Genomic DNA, 22,211 nt, shown 5'->3' with positions numbered 1-22,211 from the left:
ACGGTTGCAGCGGCCTTCTTCTGGGTCGAATGGTGCGTTCTAGTTATGCAGTGTCCTTTATATTTTGTTGTTACTGTTCACTACATATGCAATTACGTCATAATTTTAAAAAGGAAGTAAGTTTCATTGGTCACTTAGGGATGAAGGAGAGGGTACTTTGTTTTAATAGGTTATTGGGGTGGAGGGAGAACGTAAACTCTGTTGTCTATTGGTTCTTGTGTTATGCGCCATGATTGGTGGTCACCGTCGAATGTGAAGTTGGCTGCTTCCAGAATGAGATTTTCATTCCGCAGCGGAGTGTGCGCTGATATGAAACTGGCAGATTAAAACTGTGTGCCGGACCGAGACTCGAACTTAGGACCAATGTATTTCGCCGGCAAGAATTCGAGTCTCGGTCCGGCACACAGTTTTAATCTGCCAGGAAGTTTCAAGTAGGCGGAATGAGCGTATTCAAGAGGCGCGGAGAGAACTTGACTTCAACAACAAACAGTTGCTGCAAATACATCTGCTATCATCTACGTTATCGCCTACCGGCTGGAATAACTTTGACAGAATCACTTAGCTGCAAGCTTAAGCAACTATTTAAACCACCGCCATCGCCAGAAGAAGAAATTTGAGCTGCTGGCAAAGACGACACGGAACACTACGCCTCGACTGGATACATCTCGAACAATGGTGAACCTTTCACCTCATCCCATCAGCAACGCAGCCACAGAAGCACTAGCTTAAGGGCTAAACTTTGCCGTCACACCTGAGAAGATTCCCACGGAAGAAATTATCGAATCCGTGGAAACAGCACTCCGGCACACATCTGCGATAGAAGCTGAGAAAATTAGATAGCAAACCGTTCGAGTTCTACTGCGTGCCATGCCACCGAAACACAACATTAACCGAGAGGAAAGGGCAGCTATCAAGGAACTGAAAAACAACGACGAAATTGTGATATTAACAGCAGCAAAGGCAAGGCTACTGCCATCTTAGCCACCTTGCAGTACGAAGACAAGGTGAAAGAATTATTAAATGATCCAATGTACAAAGAACTACGGGCTAACTCTACGGCGAAGGTAATTCGAAAGACGCAGGCCGCGATTAAGGACTCGAGAATTGACGCTGGCACAGCCAAGTACCTATTCCCAGAGTACCAGCATCTCCTAGAATTTACGGTGTTCCAAAGATACATAAGGAAAGCTATCCTTTGAGGCCAATAGTGAATGGGACCAATTCGCCAATTTGACAAAGTATCTAGCCTGCAAATTAAAACGTCTAATTGGCATGACGGACTCTTATGTGAAGAACTCGGTGCACTTTATAGAACTCCTAACGGGAGAAACAATTTTACCTACGGACATCATGGTTAGCTTTGACGTGAAGTCAGTATTTACGAATGTTCGAGTAGATGAAACTATCCGCATCCTTCAGGAACGTGGCCCGACAGACATATGCGACCTGGTTGAGTTGTGCCTGACTTCAGTGTACTGCAAATTTCAAGGAAAATACTACGAGCAGACAGACGGCGTAGCAATGGGGTCCCCCCTATCTCTGCTGGCAGCCAAACTATTCGTGGAAGCCTTTGAAGCAACGGCCCTTGGTTCCTGCTCCTTTACGCCCACGTTGTTGGTTCAGATGCGTGGACGACACGTTCGCTATATGGCCTCATGGTGAAACGGAGCTACACACGTTTCACGAATATTTGAACAATATGCGCGGGAAGATACAGTTCACGCTCGAAGTAGAAAAGAATGGTGCAATTCCATTTCTAGATGTCGAAGTAAACAGGAGAACGCTGGGCACACTGGGGCACAGAGTATATCGCAAGCCTACACGTAAAGACAGGTATCCGCACGCCCAATCCTACCACCACCTAGCGCAGAAGTACTCGGTCATCAGTTCTTTGGAATTCCGCACGCAGCGCCTAAGTGATGCTCAAAACATGACACTTGAGCTTAAAAGACCACGCACAACGTTTCTAGCCAATGGCTACAGCCATAAGTCCATCCACACAGCCTTGCCGACGAACACAAGCAAGAAATAGGCAAACTGCAGCTAACAGTGCGCTTACCTGATGTGAAAAATTTTACTGATCGAATAGGCAAACACCGTCGCCGGGGTCGGGTGCAGCCTGTCTTCTATAGTGGTTACAATATCCAGGAAGTGCTAGGCTCCACTAAGGACAAGGTGGATGCATTACACACTGCAGGCGTGTACAAGGTGGAATGAGAATGTGGAGTGGCACACGTCGGCGAGACTGGCAGACCAATAGCAACGAGCATTCGGGAACATGAGCGCTCTATTTGCCTAGAGCAATAGAACAAATCTGCAGTGGCAGAACATCAGCAAGACTGCGGAAAAAAAATTCTGCGAAGCCTGTGTATTATCCAAGCAGTAGGTTATGACGAAACGCAAAATCAGAGAGGCCATCGAAATACTTAAACACTCTAATAACATGAACAGGGAGGATTGACTCAGGCTTTCCCCATCTTGGCTTCCAGCAATCAGAGCATAACAAACCGCACTGTCAACACGAGGCACGAGCACTAACGGCGAATAACTGCCGCCGCGCGGCTGACGTCCAGCAGTTAGAAAACAGCAACCAATTTCTCATTCGAAGATGACCACCAATCATGGCACATGACACAAGAGCCAATAGACGACAAAGGTTACGTTCTGCCTCCACCGCACTAACCTATTAATATAAAGTTCCCTCTCCTGACCTATGAAACTAACTACCTTTTTAAAATAATAACGTAATAGCATGCGCAGTGAACAGTAACAACAAAATATAAAGGACACTGCAAGCTAGAACGCACCATTCGACCCAGAAGAAGGCCGGTGCAACCGTGGCCGAAACGTTCGTTTTTCTTCAGCTGTGGTAGTTTTTTACATTATGACGCGGTACAATACCCAGAAAACTTGTATGTCGACTTACTCTGGCCGCGGAAGCCTACGCAATTATCTTCTCATCCATCTTCCCACCCCCCCGTCCCGCCCTTTATGTCTGTCCTCCACCCTCTCTCTCTATTCACCTCCTCCAGGCGCCACTATCTGTCAGTCCTCTTCTTCCTCTGTCTTTGTCCATCTTCTCCTACCCACTCCCCCCTCTCTCTCCCTCTGTCCATCTAATTGTACCCCTCCTGCCTGCCCATATTCTCCCTCCACCCTTCTGTTCATCCTTTCCCCTCCGGTTCAAATGGCTCTGAGCACTATGGGACTCAACTGCTGTGGTCATAAGTCCCCTAGAACTTAGAACTACTTAAACCGAACTAACCTAAGGACATCACACATATCCATGCCCGAGGCAGGATTCGAACCTGCGACCGTAGCAGTCGCACGGTTCCTGACTGCGCGCCTAGCTTTCCCCTCTGTCCATCTCCTTGTATCCTCACTAATTCCATTTCCTGCTCCACCTCTCTTTATCCAATCCTCTTCGTCTCTCTTTTCATACATTCCCTCCACCCCTCTCTCCACCAAACTCCTTCTTCCCCTCTTCCTATCCATCTCTTTCTCCCCCTCACGTTGTTCAACTCCACCTCCCTTCTCTCTGTCTCCGTTTCCTACTGCACTTTTCTCTGACCAACTCCTCTCCTTTCTGTCTGTTCAAGCCCTCCTCTTCCCTTGCTCTTTGGCCCATTTCTTCCTCCTACCCCATTTTTCGATCATCTCCTCTACCTCTCTCTTTCTATCACCTCCTCCTGCCTCTCCCTGCCCATGTCTTCCACCTACCCTATTTGTGTCCATGTTCTCCAGTTTCCTTTCTCTACCCTCTCCTCCTCTCCCCTGTTTCTGTCTATTTTACCCTCCTCTCTCCCTGTGTAACTCCTCCTCCCCAATATCTTGGTCCATCTCCTCTTTCTCATTATCTGTCTGTCCATCACTTCTCCCCCCACCCTTATTTCTTCATATTTTCACCCCCCCACTCACACACACCCTCACACCAATATGAGGCTGGTGAGATTACCCCCCACAGTATTTTATTTCCAGATTGTAAATAATATGTGTACCAAATTTAACAAAATTGTTCCAAGTGTTTAGGATGGGCTTTATACCTATGGCTTTACACACATACGCAAATTTAAACTACTTTTCACACATATTTAACATATTTCACACATATTTGTAATCATATTTCTCCCATATCTCAAGTGAATTTTTCCCGGTACTTTCATTTTCACACATATCAATGTTTATGACGTCATTTTTCCTGAACTATATGTCACGCAATGGCAGAAGTTTGCAGGTAATTCCGGTGGTATATGTAGCTACTGTCGGCATAATGTGTCGTTATTAGAGATGTTTGTAAAGAAGTGATAAATTAACTCATCATCGATGGTGCAGCAGTTTTTCATGCATCTCAGATTTTATGACTTCTTATCTCTTGTGTGTCTTACCTATGTGTCGTACAGTGATTTAACTGTGTAAAATTTTGCAGCCTATATGAATGCCACTTGAGCAATGTGTTGCGAGAAAAGTTAGTAGTAAAGAAGCAAAAAATTAAAAGTCACATATGATGCCTTCACTTTTTCGCGCCTCAGCACTCGATGTCCCATCTCCTGGATTACGCGCTATAAGATAGGCCCATATTTAAGTAAGCACCGGCCGTTGTGACCGAGCGGTTCTAGGCGCATCATTCAGGAACCGCGCTGCTGCTACTGTGGCTGGTTCGAACCCTGCCTCGGGCATGGATCTGTGTGATGTCCTTAGGTTAGTTAGGTTTAAGGAGTTCTAAGTTCTAGGGGACTGATGATGACCTCAGATGTTAAGTCCCATAGTGCTGAGAACCATTTGAACCATTTTTTTTTAAGTAAGCACATTTGGCGATGTATGTGAATACTTTCTGAGAAATTATTTGCGAATAGAGTTTGTGGTAAAACATCTTGCATCATGCCGAAGCTTTTCGTGCATCTCTGTATTTGTCATCACACCTCCTAGACTATGTCTCGTACAACGATATATTTTTGGAGATACAGTCAGCGTTACATCGATGGTAGGAAATGAAAACCTCTTATCTCCATCGGTTTGCAAGCACTTCTTGATTCCAGTAACTAGTAAAATTTTGGAAATTTGTGGGAAGTTCCTATAAGACCAAATTGCTGAGGTCACCGGTCCCTAGGCTTACACACTACTTAATCTAACTTAAAGTAACTTAAGCTAAGGACAACACCCATTCTGAGGGGAGGACTCGAACCTGCGACAGGGCGAGCCGCGGCCAGTAACCAGTAAATCCATTGTCAAAGAGATATTCGAAAATACAATGATTTCGGTAATCTGTAAATAACTAGACTCCCGCTATACAGTTATACATGCAGCAACATAATCTGCATCACTTTATATATTTTTTAAGAAACCGATTTTGCTTTTTCTGTAAAATTTAACAAAATACAGTTACGAGGTTTTCAATGACTACCATCGATATGTGGATACAATGTGGGAAATGTGTTGCTAATAGAGTTAGTAGCAAGGAAGTAATAGACTTCAACGTCAAGCATGATGTAGCAGATTTATTGCATAAACAGCAAAAATTTATAATCGATAAACGATTTTCCTTTTGTCAGTCGGCAAAAGTGTCGTAAAGTTACCAAATAATGTGTAAAGTTTGTTGCAAATCACTAAGTGCTCTCAAATACTGCATCAATAAGGCATGGGTATTCTTACGTTGTATACAGCAAGGATTTTCTATCCCCAAACATTTTACATATAATTTCAAATCTTTACAAACTTTTTCTCGCTGACGACCCTCGCTTAATGATGAAAATATAAAGTGTCGCTTACTTCATTTTTGCTCCTGAAGCAGTAAAACTGCCAAATGAAGCATGATGTTTTACTTTATTACGTGTTTAGTATCAACTGTAATCATGACACGTTTTGCACGCAGAATTCGCTTATACAACTGAGTGTACCTGGAAAAATATATCATTGTACAGCACATAATCCAGAAGATATGAGGAAACGAGGAGATGGGCAGAGAGAGCACGAGGAGGAGGAGATGGACTGGATGAGGGGGGGGGGGAGGAGATAGAGCATGGGAGGTGGAGAAGGAGAACAAACGAAGGGTGTGGTGGAAATGGACAGAGACAAGGGGAAGCAGTAGATGAAAACTGGAATAAATACGTGCCTGGGGAACGCCGGACACTCAGCTAGTAACTAAATAAAATGAGTTTACTACTTTCCACTTATTTCAGATTGTTGTCTTCCGAATACTGGAGGGACCAATTACATCGTGTCCCATACAAGAAAATGACAAATTGTAAACAAAACATCACTAACTGTTATTTACTGCAGTATCGCTCGATGCACGTGGCCCATAGTTTTCGATTTTATTGTTCACTGCATGAGAAACGCTTGATGTGAAACGCACCTTATATCTGGCTCACGCCACCTGCTATTCGCACCATCTGCAATGTGCGGCGTAAGAGATAATTGTGTGACATATAGCTCTGCAACATTACTCAGAAACGTTTATTGGAGCTCCAAGATTAATCCTCACCACTGTTATGCTATTAAATCAATCTAAATAAAGATTGACTGCCTCGCTTTGACCAGTACGGCAGGGATAAAATTGTCACTAGTCCTACATGAGCAATTAAGGCACAGTATGCAGCAGGAATACGTCCTAAGAGGTCTAGAAGGGAGAAAAGAATGATGTCAATGTAAATGATCAAGAGAGTAATATGATGTATGGTGAAGGCTGTCTATGGTTCAAATGGCTCTGAGCACTATGGGCTGTCTATCACTGATATAAAAATTACATATATTATGTAAGTTTTAGTCAATTCGAAAACTGTTTCAGGAAATTTACATTTGGAGTAGCATTATCCCCTAAAGCTCGACAGCCACTGGGAACAGACTATTCAAGTGCTCAGGGAGTAGCAATACAAATATAGAGAGTACATTAACTAAAATAAAAATCATATTGTCAAGTGTAACTAGAATTACTTCGAAAAATTGAAAATGTCACAAAATTTTAACCAATTAGTTCATAAATGGTATTTATCAAACAACAGGCTGAAAGGATTTTAGTTCAGTCCATTGCTACAATGGTTTCAGAAAGTTGGGAAGCCGAGTAACCAAATTTAAGGATATCGACAAAGTACATTCCAACTACCCTTAAGAAGGACTGGCGCATTATCGCCTGAATAGACACATCATAACCCGTTGCCAGATAAACTGGCTCTGGTATTCACCACAGAGAACAGGACGAGGCCAGAAACGATACTTTACGCATAAAGTGTGCTATTTATTTTGGCGACGACTGTAAATCTTTTCTCTCCGTAAGCGTATGATTTTGCTTTGGTCGGTTGTTGGACACGATGCTACAGAGCATAATTGGTTGTGTGTATGTTGCAGGACGGACTGCGCCGGCGCATGGACAAGCTGAAGAGCAGCATCGAGGAGGCGAACCTGGCTGTGGACAAGGAGCGAGAGAAGAACGTCAGCTTGCTGCACCTCATCTTCCCTCCGCACATCGCCCGCCGCCTCTGGCTGGGTGAGTGTTCTGCATTACCTCTCTGTACCAGCCTTGCACACACATGACCAACAGCGGAGACAATATTCCCCCTGATCTCTAGCGTACAGCGGCCACACGTGCTGTGTTAGTCTATGGAACGAAGTAACCGCATTACAGTAGTAGGGGGAACTCGGATGGTCACTCGATATCATTAACCTCGCTGTTTCTGCTGAACTTCAGGTATACTAACTAATCTAACCCACCATAATTGCCGCAATGTCTTACGAACCGTGACCATTTTGCTATCACAGTCTGGTTAAAAACTCTTTATTTACTGACAACGGCTTTGAACCTGCGCTAGAGTTTATCTTCAGGTCTGCAGTGGAACAAAAAGAAAACAACAACAATGATTTTACAGAAGTGTGCTGTTGCGAACTCTTGTCTGACTGTTAGCAGAAATAACGAAAAAAATATCATGAACTCACATATACCTGGCAGTACCAAAGTACAGTTTGGCAAAGTTGTGTGAAGTTATTAGAAAAATAAAGATATGGTGCATAAAAAAAAATTTTCGTACAGTCACGTGACTTGAGCCTAACTCATCGGTGAGTACATTAAAACGAGTGTGTGATATACAGTGAAATAAAAAAAAATAATAATAATTGATACTTAAAGGACATATTAATGTAGCACATTTTAGCAGCAGTGACACTTTACACAATAGTAGATAAAATATAAATAATATAATGACAACAACTGTGCGTTGGGTATTTTCGTTCTTGTTTACATATTTTAAAAAATTGCGCAAACTTACCGAAAATATCTGAGGCTTAAGAAACTGCCTTACCTTTAATGAAGAAGAATGGAAATGCATAGAAGAATTACTGTAAGATAGGAAGGGGGACGGGGAAAACCTTGAGTCTACCTACAAAACAACAAACTCTTATTCCCCAAAACAAAGCAAAACTGGCCGGCCGATGTAGCCGAGCGGTTCTAGGCGCTTCAGTCTGGAACCGCGCGACCGCTACGGTCGCAGGTTCGAATCCTGCCTCGGGCATGGATGTGTGTGATGTCCTTAGGTTAGTTAGGTTTAATTAGTTCTAAGTTCTAGGGGACTGATGACCTCAGATGTTAAGTCCCATAGTGCTCAGAGCCATTTGAGCCAAAGCAAAACAAACTCTTATTGTAAGGTAAACAGGGAAAGGGGGAAAGAAAAAGACCCTACTTACTAAATGACCATACCTGCGTTAAATGTAAATGTCGTGTGATTGGGGCCTCCCATCGGGTAGACAGTTCGCCGGGTGCAAGCCTTTCGATTTGACCCCACTTCGGCGACTTATGCGTGTTAATTTTGTAAGTTAAAGCATGATCCGTTGATCACTAACATTAAAACAGAAGCAGGACACAGCGTGCCTTCGGTATGTTTGTAACATGTGTTCTTAGCGTCTTGTGTAACGCATCTTTCATCCAGAAACATACTACATCACCGCTGTTATCGCTATTTCGTTTCGTAAGTAGAGTCCTTTTCTACCCTCCCCCCCCCCCCCCCCCCCCACGCACTCTTACCTAAGAGTAAGAGTCTTCCACTTATTTCTCTTGTTCATTAAAACGAAGGCAATGTCTTAAAGTCTCAGATGTATTTAGTAATTTTACACTGGCTTTTTGGTTCTTTAAGTACATAAGTAAGAACTGAAATATACTATGCCTAGCTGCATTCACTTAGTTCACAACATGGTTTTTTACCTTCTATTAAAAAACACAACATTCATGCGAAAATTTACTTCACTTACGTAATTATTGTTATTTCTTACTAGCGCCCTTTTTACCTTTTTTGAACTTGCAATCAGAATCTTCAATATTGATATATTTATTCATTAAAATGAAAGCAAATTGAATAAAGTTTCAGATACGTACGGTAATTTTGCACTGATTATTTAATTAAAAAAAAAAGTATTGTGTAGCGCATCATTCATGCTCGAAGTCTGAAATATTATTAATTTCTTTTATTGAATTATGCATGGAGAGATGATTTAACACTGTTTTAATATACTCAGCCATGGCTTACGCACATGTCACGTGACCACACGAAAATTTTTTATCCACTTCACATCTTTGTTCTTTATGTTAGTTTCAACAACATTGACAAACTGCTCTTTCTAAAATTATTGTACTGTTGTTGTCTTTTTGTTCCAACATAGATCTGAAGATTATGTGCACCGCAGATGGAAACCGACAGTCGTTGATAATAAGTTGTGATCCAGACGGCGATTGTTTATTTATGTCTCCTGCTACTGACTTCTCCGGGAATATTAGCGGTGTAACGCAGCGCATCTCCAATAACGTAACAATACCCTATATTTTAGCAACTCATAATAAATATATTCTAGCAATCCAGATAAACAAGTATGATATCAGCAATTAAAACCTAACAGTCCCTTTCGACCCTCATCAGCACTACTCTCTTTGTACATGTCTGACCCCTCCAGCCAGGGGCAGAGACGCTGTCTTCGATGGATATGCTTTTGCTTGGGTCACAATGCGAATCTGTTACACCAATAAGATTCGTTCAATAATTCCACATTCTATATTTCGTGCCAGGCCTCACCGACCGACATCGATACGTCTCCTCAGTGCAGCGCTCCGTGAAGAATGGGCTGCCATTCCCCAACAAACCTTCCAGCACCTTATTGAACGTATGCCAGAGAGAGTGGAAGCTGTCATCAAGGCTAAGGGTGGGACGAGACCACATTGAATTCCAGCATTACCGATGGAGGACGCACGAACTTATAAATCATTTTCAGCCACGTGTCAGGATACTTTTGATGACATAGTGTATATTATTTAAGTATACAGGATGATTCAAAGGCTTTGCATCAACCGAGTAGGGGCAATAAATCACATCACGGGTAACATTTTATTGGATAGAAAATGTTCACTTTCTCTTCCCAACAATGCCAGGCTTGTTTTGTATCAGTTACATCCCTGAGGTATAGCTACTCTGTTGGGTGCATATGCTTTGTGTGTACCATAAAATCAAGTCATCTGCTCTGTATGAAACGGGACTGAGTTACGCGTTCTGACCCTAAGCGGGCCAATCGATCCCGACCAACCCCATTTCATGTTCCGCCAATGGCGTCACTGGACGCGATGTGGAGAGCCTTGTGTTCAGTACATCGCTCACTCAGTAATGTACGAATGTAGACCCAGAAAAATGAAAGTCCCTGATTCGTTCCTAAAATTAGCTTTTCCTGAGAAATACTCATTCTTGTTGAAAATCACCCTACGAGTTTATTTGTGTAGGTAGTATGCAGCACACCCGGGTAGTAGACCCTGATGGTTCGGTGAAATCTCATCGGCCCGTGCCAGGGAAACACGCCTCTCTATATGCCTCTACACGAGCACTAATTTCTCTTACAGTCAGTGTCCTTACATGAAGTGTACGTTAGCAGCAGCAGAATCGTACCCCGGTCAGTTACAAATGCCAGATTTCTAAACTTTCTGAAAGGGTTCCTCGAAAGGATTGTCGCCTCCCCTCCATGGATTCCCATGTGAGTTCACGAAGCATCTCCCTAATACGTGTGTGTTGTTTGAACAAAATGTAGCAGTTCGCCTCCGAATTGCTTTGACTTCTTCCTTTAATTTTATCTGGTGCAGATTCGAAGCAGTACTCAAGAATTGGTCACTCTAGAGTCCTCTATGCGGTATCCTGTACAGATGAGCCACACTTTTCTAAAATTCTCCCAATAAATCGAAGTCCATTATTCGCCTTCCCTACTAGTCCTTAGACCCTCGTTCCATTTCATATCGCTCCGCAGCAATACTTCTAGATATTTAATCGGCGTGACTGTGTTAGGCAGCATCCTACTGCCCCTGTATTCGAGCATTTTTGGTTTGTTTCCCTACTCACCTGCTTTAACTTGCGTTTCCTTTTTAGATATGGAGCTAGCTGCAAATAATCAAGCCATTGGCAAATATTGTCGAAGTCATCCTGTATGTTCCTACAGTCACTTAAAGACGACTTTTTCCCGTACACCACAGCATCCTCGGCAGAGAGTAGTAGATTGCGGCTCACTCTGTCCACCAAATCATTTAGGAGTACGTATATAGAAAACAACTGCAGTCCCGTCACACTTCTCTGGGGCATTCCTGGCGGTACCTCGTCTCTGATGGACATTTGCCGATGTCACAACATATTGAGTTATTCTACTTAAGATGTTCCCTTCTTCCGATTGGAACAGGAAAGGAAATGACTAGTTGTGGTACAGGGTCCCTTTCACCACCGTACGGTACTTTCACTTGCTGAGTACATGTACGGGTACCAAAGAAAGTCTAATGTCCCCGGGAAGCTTCAGCGAATATATTGTTCCGAACAAAAGTTGTTCCCAATGTCAGCATTTTTATTACTGCTGGATGTTTGCTTCAGCACTTTGAAATATGGTGTACAACTGCTGCCACAGTTGACTCGAACGAGACTAACGTTCCCTGCTCCCCACCGATTAAAAGAACAAAGCTGCCTTAGTGGCATATGTATGTAAACTAGGAAGCTCGCAATATTTGAGACAGACACTGCTCTCAAGGAGTTGATTTGACACTGTCCAGTCCAAAGTAAACAGAAATCCGAAGATATAGCAAAAATGTCACCACTGCCAGAACATATTGTTACGTGTCTGGAACATAGTATCTAGTTATGTCTTTTGTCGACGAACATGGAATGTTTCTTTCGTTCGTGTTTACTGCAACATGTTATTCACGGTGTGTCAGAAGTTGGTAAGTGTTTAAGGAAATGGCGAGAACGATCATTCGAACACAAGTCTACCGAAATGGACTCCAAAATACATGTATTTATCCTAGATTACTAAATACCCGTAACATTTACGACAGGAGTATGGTATAAAACAGGATATTTTGTACTTACTTTGATACCTAAGTTAGCACTGACGCTCTAATAACTGTTATTACTTAATACATAGCCTATAAATTATGATTTCGTCTAAATGAAATTTTAGTAGTAAAATTTTAGATGGTTTAGTAGCATTGTAACATCTCCCACCCCCCTCTTTAGTGTTCTAAGGTTATGAACCATCAGCATTTCTTTGTCTGTGAAACAGATATCTTCCACCACATGCTCTTTGCTTCCATATATTGGGAGCTGGTACTAAGGATCAAGCTAGCAGAAGTGACATGGGCTCTAATATGCATACCTTAAAAACTTGTTCTTCTTCGCTAATGGGAAACATCTCTTCTACTGAAGAAGTGCTGATAGCTCTTGAAGTATGCAATTTTACTAGAGGAAGCTGTCGAAATTAGACTTAGCGATAATAACTTTAACAGAGACAACGACTATGCACGTAGCAACACCTGGAAGATTGCACCGGATAAAGAAAAATTGCAGAGGATAACTTCCCCCACTTTACCTGCTGATTCAAGGGATACTCTGGATAGAAACTACATCTATGGAAGTACGCGCCATATCGCCGTTGCTATGATGTACTCCAGCCAATCAGAAGCTGTCCTCTGCATATAAAAGTCGGACCCTCGCTAGTTTACGACGACTTAGGGTCTGCAACCTTCCACCATCCTTCACACCTACAAATCCTTGATCCGCCCCATCCTCTGTTACGCCAGCGTAACTTGTATTTCAGCCCGGCCTTGATCCCCCTCACCCTCTGCTGTCTTCCTTCCTCTCCACCCCCAACGTGTTGCCGCGCCTTTACTGTTTTGTGCCACCCTCTCCCCATCTCCACACCCTCCATCTCCTTTCCCAACGCAACTTCCACCATCTACCCCTCCCGGATGATGAACTTCGCCCTGACATCTACCCTTCCTAGCAACTCTAACCCCATCTTCCTGCCTCCTCCTCAGGGCACCCTCTCCTCCCTCTCCCTCCTCCTGAGCGGCTTCCTCCCTCTCTTGTGCCCCTTTCAGTGTCTCTGCACTCCCTCCTGCCCTGTCTTCCCTCTTCATCTCCCACCACACGTGTCCCTGCCTCTCCGTGTACCTGCTGACGCCCCTACTCTCTTCATCCAGCCGCTGCCCCTGCTGCCCCTTGCTGTCCCCTCCTTTCCCATCCTCTCTGACCTTTCCCTCGGCTGGTCCCACCTGGCAGTTTTATTCTTCATTGGGTGTGCTCCAAGTGGGTTTTACGTATGCTGTTCTGGAGTGATATTAATCCTGTGGCCGAGTTTTAACCTGTGCATGTCCATTCAGTGTTTTATAACTTTCTGGTGACTTTTTTTAACTGTCCCCCGTGAACGTCTCCATGTCAGTCTATTTTTACCTCCATTTTCTCCCATTACTCTGTTTTATACTCCCCTTTTTTATCGCCTCATGTACGTAACATTTTATTCATATTTTAGTTGTCATGTCACTCGACTGACTAGCAGCGGATCGAGCCGCTGACAGCCCTCCCCTGCCCATATAGGGCAGGGGAATGAAATCACAATTAAGAAAAAAAACTAGTTTACGACAGTCAGTTTTAGCCCAGAAGACGACCATGGAGGTAGTGGTCGAAAGCATGGAGTTTTATCCTAAATTGACGCTGCATGTACACCGAGAGATTTTTATTCAAGAAATACGTCGCGACAGACTTCGTGGCCAATTTTACTAGAGCTGGTTTCCGTATTTCTGGCCGGTACTACACCCAAAATATGGAAAGCAGAGGGCTTGTGGACAGATTTGTTTCACAGCACTGAAGATGAAGATGTGGTCATAGCTCTTAAGATAAAGGATTTTGAGCTCACGTATACTACACTTTCATGCTTCGAATCATCGTTTCGGTCATACCTCTGAATACTGACGTAACACTGCCAAGGTGGAAAATGGAATTATGTTTCAGTATTGGCAAACAGTTCATCAGCGATATCTTCAAGTTGAGAAATGGTACCCGTGTTTAAATTTTCATCTTGGTCAAATGTTTATGACATTAGGCCCGGTCCCCCGTTGTACACGCGGGGCACCTCTGAGTTAGAAGCAGACCACGCTGCTGCTCGCAGCCCCATTTGTCTGCGTTGTGTGGCGGCAGAGGGCTGCGAATTTCATGCTGATGAGGGCGCGTCGAGGCGCTCATTTCTTATGCTGGCCGCCGCCACAAGGGACTTCTTTCTCACCTCGCCCCCCCCCCCCCCCCCCGTGTGGGCGCGCGGACAGCTCCTCTGTGGACCGTCACATTAACCACCTCCGTGGGCCGGCGCCGCCCGGTGCATGAAAATAACGGACGCAGGTTCCTTGCGGAATTTTAAGAGCATAGTGATTCATATGTGGATCGTGCAAGTCACCGACGAAGTTACACTCGCACACTGATTGCGTAAGAATGGCCCGTCCGTGTAACTGGAAAAAAAATATCGCACATTAACAAAGTAAATCAGCTCTGTCATATATTCTCATTACAAGCACAAATTCTCAAGTGCCACTTAAGCTTTCGGTAAAGATAACCCATCCCAAATGGTTCAAATAAATTGTTCAAATGGCTCTGAGCAGTATGGGACTTAACGTCTGAGGTCATAAGTACCCTAGAACTTAGAACTACTAAACCTAACTAACCTAAGGACATCACACAACATCCATGCCCGAGGCAGGATTCGAACCTGCGACCGTAGTGGTCGCGCGGTTCCTGACAGTAGCGCCTAGAACCGCTCGGCCACCCTGGCCGGCTCATCCCAAATGTATCATGAAAGTATTCCATTATATTTTAGGTCTTGGTATGAGCATGAACTGGTTTTCCTTTCTCAAACGACGTTTCTACTACACTTGTCACCTTCTCGAGTATATGGAACATCTCAGGAAAGACGATTATTGATAGTATGAGGATTACATGTTTCATTTTATGACTGAATCTGTTATTAAGCCTGCACTGTCTCTTTCTCGTTGATTTCCCACTTCCAATTAATGTTTTATGTCCAAGACATTATCTCCTCAGTTGTGTTATTTATCACGATATTAAGTAGTGCAGTGATCTTCACGCTCCTGTGTTGAACACTTAGATTCATAAAGAATCCGTTAGTTGTAACGCTCTCAAGAAAGCTGAATTGATGAGGAAGGAATTATGGTAGCACTACTCACCATTTGTTTCTTTTTCGTTATGTACTGGTGGTCGAAATAGTTAGGAATAGTAATGTGGATCGTGGTACATGTCGAATGAAAGGATGCTATCTTTTGTATTTTATTGAGATAATGGTCACTTCTGTATGGTCGACACTCAGTACCACCTTTACATGTATCGGAAGATGTGATTTTCTTATTCTGAGGAAGATAATGCAGTGAATAACATAGTTGAAAAGTGGGACGCAGGTTAATATCTACGCATCATGTTAGGAGTAATTCACAATATACGTGGTCTAGTTACATAATTGTGATCACCCATCAAATTCTCAATAACCACCATTTGCAAGGGGACTTGCAGGAAGAGAAAAAAAAATGTTCAAATGAGTGTGAAATCTTATGGGACTTAACTGCTAAGGTCATCAGTCCCTAAGCCTATACACTACTTAACCTAAATTATCCTAAGGACAAACACACACACCCATGCCCGAGGGAGGACTCGAACCTCCGCCGGACCAGCTGCACAGTCCATGACTGCTGCGCCCTTGACCGCTCGGCTAATCCCGCGCGGCGCAGGAAGAGAATCAGGGTGGTTCTGGAACTTACCAATAGGGACGCGGATCCATGGCGACTCCGCTGCCATGGCCAGCTGCACTGGGATTCGCGGTTGAGGATCCACAGTACAAACAGCCCGACCGAGATAGTCCCACCGATTCTCGATTGGATTTAAATCCCAAGAGTCTGGTGGCCAGGAAGTCACGGTAAACACATACGAGCTCTCTTCTGACCAAGGACGTACACTGGGAGCTTGTGACACGTTAAGGTGTCCTGCTGGTAGATGCCATCGTGCCGGGGAAAAAACAGAATGCATGTAGGGGTGGATACAGCCCCAAGGATGGATTAATTTGTGTGTTCATCCACTATGCCTTCCAGAATGACGAGATCAACCAGGGAATGCCACTAACATGTTTCCCGGAGGGTAACGCTCCCTCCTCAGGCCCAGATCCCTCCGACGATTGTGGCACGGCCGCACATGCGAACGGCCATCAGTCTAATGGAGCGTAAAGCGTGATTCATCGGAAGCGACCACCTGTCGCCACTCAGTGGACGTTCAGCTGTGGTACTGGCGTGCAAATTCCAGCGGTGGCCGCCGATCAGCAGCAGTCAGTCACCTTGGGTGCACGAACCAGGTTCCTGCTGCAAGAGGTCCATGTGCAGCAGTGTTCGCTGAGCGGTCGTTGAGAAGACATTGTTGGAGCCTCTTGGTTCAGTGGCTCAACAGCTGCATATGTATTAGCCCTTACATATCCCCGCAGCTTTTATTTACCAATGGTGTCTACAGCCCGTGGTGCACCGCAGCGTCATATGCATGCACGTCCTATTTTTAACACGGCGGCACCCAAACGCTTACAAACTTTCGAAATCTTGAACATGGCTGCGAAACAGCAGCTGTGTAAATATGAACAGCGTGAGAAATCAACAAACCACTTGCAAATAAAGATTTGTTAGCCGTGGACCATGGTTTCGACATTTGTAAAAATATCTTTTTGAGGAGTATTGTACGTTTAAAACATGATGGCACACAACAGATTAAATGAAGCCGAGCGGCTCGTGTCATAAACAAAATCGGTAAAACACATAAAAACAGGTATTGTCTTCGTCAGATGAATTTTATTTTTAAAACCTCTTTATTTTACAAGGCTTTTTTGGACATGATGTTTGCAGTTATATTTCCATCATCGTTTGGCTTTTGGCTGTACGTGTCTTTAGTACAAACACGTCACTGAATATGCAGTCTCGTGAGGAAGCCACTATAAATATCCATTTGAAAAAAATAGGTTCTGATAACTACAAACATGTGCTTTGAAGCGTCCGATCATGTGCGTTATTAATGGTCATAGCGAGTAATATATTGTCGAAATAATTTACGTGAAGCCTAAAATATATCGCAGGTTCGAATCCTGCCTCGGGCATGGATGTGTGTGGATGTCCTTATGTTAGTTAGGTTTAAGTAGTTCTAAGTTCTAGGGGACTGATGACCACAGCAGTTGAGTCCCATAGTGCTCAGAGCCATTTGAACCATTTGAACCTAAAATATACTGAAAGCATCTTAAACTGCTAAACAATAACATTAGTACTGTACCTGCGTTATAACTGTTCTCAAAGCAATAGCATGAAGTTGAACATGCGGCTTACCTACAGTCCATCCAGAATCACCACATGGCGCTTTCTGAACTGTTTACATCAACGTGTATGATCGAAATCGCGCGACACACTACACTTGCATAAGGAATCTAACAACTGAAACGGCTTTCGTGAAGATTAGTTGAACAGAGTGTCAATAGATGGAGCTTTCTAGATTGTTTTAATAAAAACGTATTCAAATTAAATTTTCTTAACGAAAATAGTAATTTTAAACTATTCACGTATTTTTCGTAATAAGCGGTGAACGAAATCTTGAAAATGAGACCTCAATGATTAATTTTGATTACGTAAAAAGGGAGATATGGCGTACCGAGAGAAAAACACCGTTGAGAGATAATATATATGAACACGTTTAGAAACTTAGAAACGCGCGGATTACCGAATTTACAGTAAAGGGAAATAATTTGATTCGGTTCTCCAGGCACATGAAAATAATGCAGATAGCGAAAAATTTGTGTCATTCTATCCCATGACTAATCTGTTCGTACAGGGTGACCATTATTGAACTATAAGATATGAAATCTTCATAACTTCTGAACGGTTGAATTAGGACATTCAAACTGCACAGTCGGACACGAGGCATGATGGGAATTAGTATGCGCATGTGCAATTGCCTTGTTGTTGTCGGCCATGGCATAAGAAATTCGCGTGGTATGGCGCATTTGGGGGACTCTTCACCCTCAAGTGGTGACTGTGTGGTGTGCAATGTCCAGTCACGGAATAATCGGTGTGATATTCTTGATGGCACGTTGACTACCGAATGGTACGCGAGGGTTTTGGAAGATGATTTCATCCCCTTATGGAAAGTGTCCCTGATTTGAATATGTGGTTAATGCAAGGCGCAGCTCGACCCCATCAAACTAGGAGAGTGGTGTCGGTGGTGGAGAACTTTGGGGACCGCGTTCTGGCTCCCAGGGTACCCAGAGTCCACTAGTATGGTCTCGATTGGCTGCCATATTCTCCGGATCCCAACACATGCGACTCCTTTTTGTTAGGCTTTATTAAAGACAAGGTTTACAGCAATAACCACGGAACCATAGCTGAGCTGAAAAAGCCATTCAAGAGGTCATCGGCGACACCAATGTTCCAACACTTCAGCGGGTCATGCAGAATTTGACTATTCATTTGCGGCACAACATCGCGAATGACGGCAGGCATATGAAACATGTAATAACCTAGATCCGAATATCTGTAGTGACGTTTACATGCTGAATATAGAGTGTGCTCGCCGTATTTTGTAATTAATTTATGTTTTCTCCATGTAGTTAAATAATTTTCATCCTGCAGTTATTTCTTTCAGAAGTCATTCTGAAAAATTCATTGTTTTTGCATGACACACAAGGAATAAAAAGACAATAATATGACCTTTGCGTTAATCATAATCTCAAAGTCATTTTCCTGAATGCTGGTTGTTGACTTGAGACAAAATAAACATTGACGTCTTGCTGCTTCCCTTAGCACTGCAGTATATTTAATTAATATTTAAGAACTGGTCTTTAAGTGGCGTTAGGAATAATGAATTTAGCTGAATGCCACAGCTTCAACCCATGCGCCAATTTACAAGGGATGAATCAGCCGTCCACCAAGTGCCTATCATCAAAAATGTCCCACACTGCAAAATTTGCTATGGGGTGCCTTGAACCTGACTGGCAGCTCAATTTCTCCATCTTATCAGTCGTATTATTTGTTTCTGACTTTCAGTGCTGTTGTACAACATCTTCGTTTAGAATGGTAAAGGAAACACAGGCGTATGAAGAATGCCAGTGCACTACGTGCAAAAGTCCATGGCTCGTTGAGGAGCATATTTTGTGAACAGCCTTCAATTGGTGACTGGTTTGTACAATTATCACTACTACTAATGTCCCTGCAGGCGACTAGGCGCATGCAGCAGTGCTTCTGGTGGTCTGGGGTGTAGTAGTATGGAGAAACACTTTCGCAGACTGCCTGCAGACAGTATGAGTACATGTCATACGAATATATTTCAGACTGAATGACAGCTTATTAAGTAATCTGGTGGCTAACAATAAGTCATCAGTGAATTCAACAAAAAGGTATATTAGATAAGTAGACTGAACACTTAAAAAATTGCAGTCATAATAATGTCGTTACTTAAACATAATGTGATGAAAAAGCCAGTAAAACAACTTGTATGTTCTTCCATGTTTCGATTGTATTTCCTTCAGAAATGCTCCTTTGAACTAGAGAAGGTGGCTAACTTGAGGAAAATTCTGTCGACAAAATGTTACCTTTTGCGAATTATCTCACCATAGTTTACTCTAAACTCACGTGCTCTAATGGGTGGCAAGTAAGATAAAATGCTCGCTTCAAAGTTTAAATCCCCCAAATACTGTAATGGGAAACTCTCAAGGCGAACAGCGATCAGGCAGACCATGAGTGATCTCAGAATGCTTGTTAAAAACGTGGACGAGAAGATTCGAAACGACGGGTGGTTCACAATTTTAACTTTCGCATTGGAATTTCCGAATGTGGGTCGAACAACTTTGTACAAAGTTGTCTGCAAATGTAGCAGTTTAGCAGTTAATCATTCACCGGTGATAAGAACGGGCCGTCATCGTCTATCACTTAGGACTACAAAAGCTTCGAGAACTTTATGACGAATTTTTATGGAAGCTTTATAGAAAAATAGTGAAACATATAACAGACTAAATAAAACAGTTTTTAAAATGTTGTGATTCATGTTTTACAACAAATCTGACCTTACTTTCCGAATAACACCGTAGTAGATATTTTAACTTAGCATTTTATTATTGTTGCACTAATAGATTACAGTCTGTATACCACATGTGAATCTGGATATATACTGGGTGTTGTGTGTTGTCCTTAGGTTAGTTAGGTTTAAGTAGTTCTAAGTCTAGGGGACTGATGACCATAGATATTAAGTCCCATAGTGCTCAGAGCCATTTGAACCATTTGAACCAATCTGGATATACTTGTAAATTAATGACGTCTGGAGGCGAGTTACATAACTAGTAACCTATTGCACCTTTCTTCTCTTATTTTAGGAAATTAGTTTCGATATTTAACGTAGAGCTTTATTCATTTTGTGTGAATAAGCAACAGTAGCATTAGGTAATCCATTAGTAATATTATTTTTGTAGAGGTATTTTCAGCTTCACTTTCTTTTTAATTCCTTTTTATTTTCCTATTAGTTCAGTTGCTCAGGGTAGTGATCGATTACTGTCGTGGCGTTTTATTTCCAATACATTCGATTAGGAATATTTCACAGAATACAGACCGCATATCAGGTTATCTTTGCTTTTTGCAGGTGAGACTATCGAAGCTACATCCCATGACGACGTAACGATGCTGTTCAGCGACATCGTTGGTTTCACCTCCATCTGCTCTGGGGCCACGCCTATCATGGTCATCAACATGCTGCAGAATCTATACTCGCAGTTCGACGTGTTCTGTGGACAGCTGGACGTTTACAAGGTATCCACTCAATGAAAATGCCACCTTTATAGATGCCGTGTCTCTTATTGACATAGGGAGACATTTCGTTGAAGGCTAAAAGAGGATGGGTAGCATGCATTCTCAGAAAATGAAAGAACAAATCAATTCGCGTTCTAAAATGTTCTCTGAAGCATCATAAATCCACTTAGTCACCTATGCTTCAATTGCGGTTTCAAATACCCGTCCGTGTGGTCGAGTGCGTTTAGGTGCGTTTACACCTGTGCGCTTTGCAGCTAGTCGCCGTGCGGCTATGCTTGTCCAGCATGATGGTTCAATAAATGATTTATTTAGGCTTCGGTCTGTTAGTAATATAGTAATACAGGTAGTACCGGCTAAAACGGGAAGTGAAAGATGAAGAAGAAGGGCTGTAATAGCAACAGAACAAACAAATAAGTGTGTTTGGTCTAGTGTTATAGTTTCTGATAGTATATTGATTGCTGCTGTAATAAAGTTTGCTGCACCAAGAATAGTTGAAACAAAATAAAGACTACCAGTGTGAACACTGGTGTCAGTGGAGTAACTCGCACGCTTATGTTGAGGACGAGCCATGCACCTACACGCATTTCTCTTCTCGTATGTGGGACAAGCACAGCCGCACGGTAACTAGTGCAAGGGACACAGGTGTAAACGCGCCGTAAAGTGCGTGCTTACGGGAAGAGGAGATGCGCGGCTCGGTTCGAACCTGACCGCGGATTAGTAACGGGTGTCAGTGTGCCGGCGAGCCTGGACCTCATTCTTAGACGGTTTTCCAAACCTAACTACAAGGTTGTGACAAATGATTGAAGCGATTTCACAAATTTGCTATAGCTATTGTACTGACATTCTCTCACAAAGCTTTGCATCCATATGGAGAAATTCAAAAGGGATTTTTTGACGTTTTACAAGTGTTTCATAGGTGCTCTCCTACTAATTATGCAAATATAAAGTCGATAATCAAGTTCTTCCCACTTTCGTCACACCATGTCCCTGTCAATTTACCAAGCTCTGCTGCTGCGTGCTCGCATTTTTTGTACCGATTCGTTATAATTAAAGTGCTACTACCCACAAGAGTCCA

General features: G+C 43.0%; 1 protein-coding gene across 1 annotated transcript in view; it reads left to right on the top strand.

Annotated features, from left to right (window-relative positions):
• LOC126199540 (head-specific guanylate cyclase-like) overlaps positions 1 to 22,211 on the top strand; it is a 512,825-nt gene that overhangs the window by 473,468 nt on the left and 17,146 nt on the right. The window contains exons 7-8 of the mRNA XM_049936460.1: positions 7,342 to 7,480; positions 20,970 to 21,136. Of these exons, the coding sequence (XP_049792417.1) occupies positions 7,342 to 7,480; positions 20,970 to 21,136 (306 nt within the window). The remainder of the gene's footprint in view (positions 1 to 7,341; positions 7,481 to 20,969; positions 21,137 to 22,211) is intronic.

Source organism: Schistocerca nitens, chromosome 8 (assembly GCF_023898315.1).
Source record: "Schistocerca nitens isolate TAMUIC-IGC-003100 chromosome 8, iqSchNite1.1, whole genome shotgun sequence".
Lineage (NCBI taxonomy): Eukaryota > Metazoa > Arthropoda > Insecta > Orthoptera > Acrididae > Schistocerca > Schistocerca nitens.
This window is presented reverse-complemented; position numbering and strand designations above follow the sequence as displayed.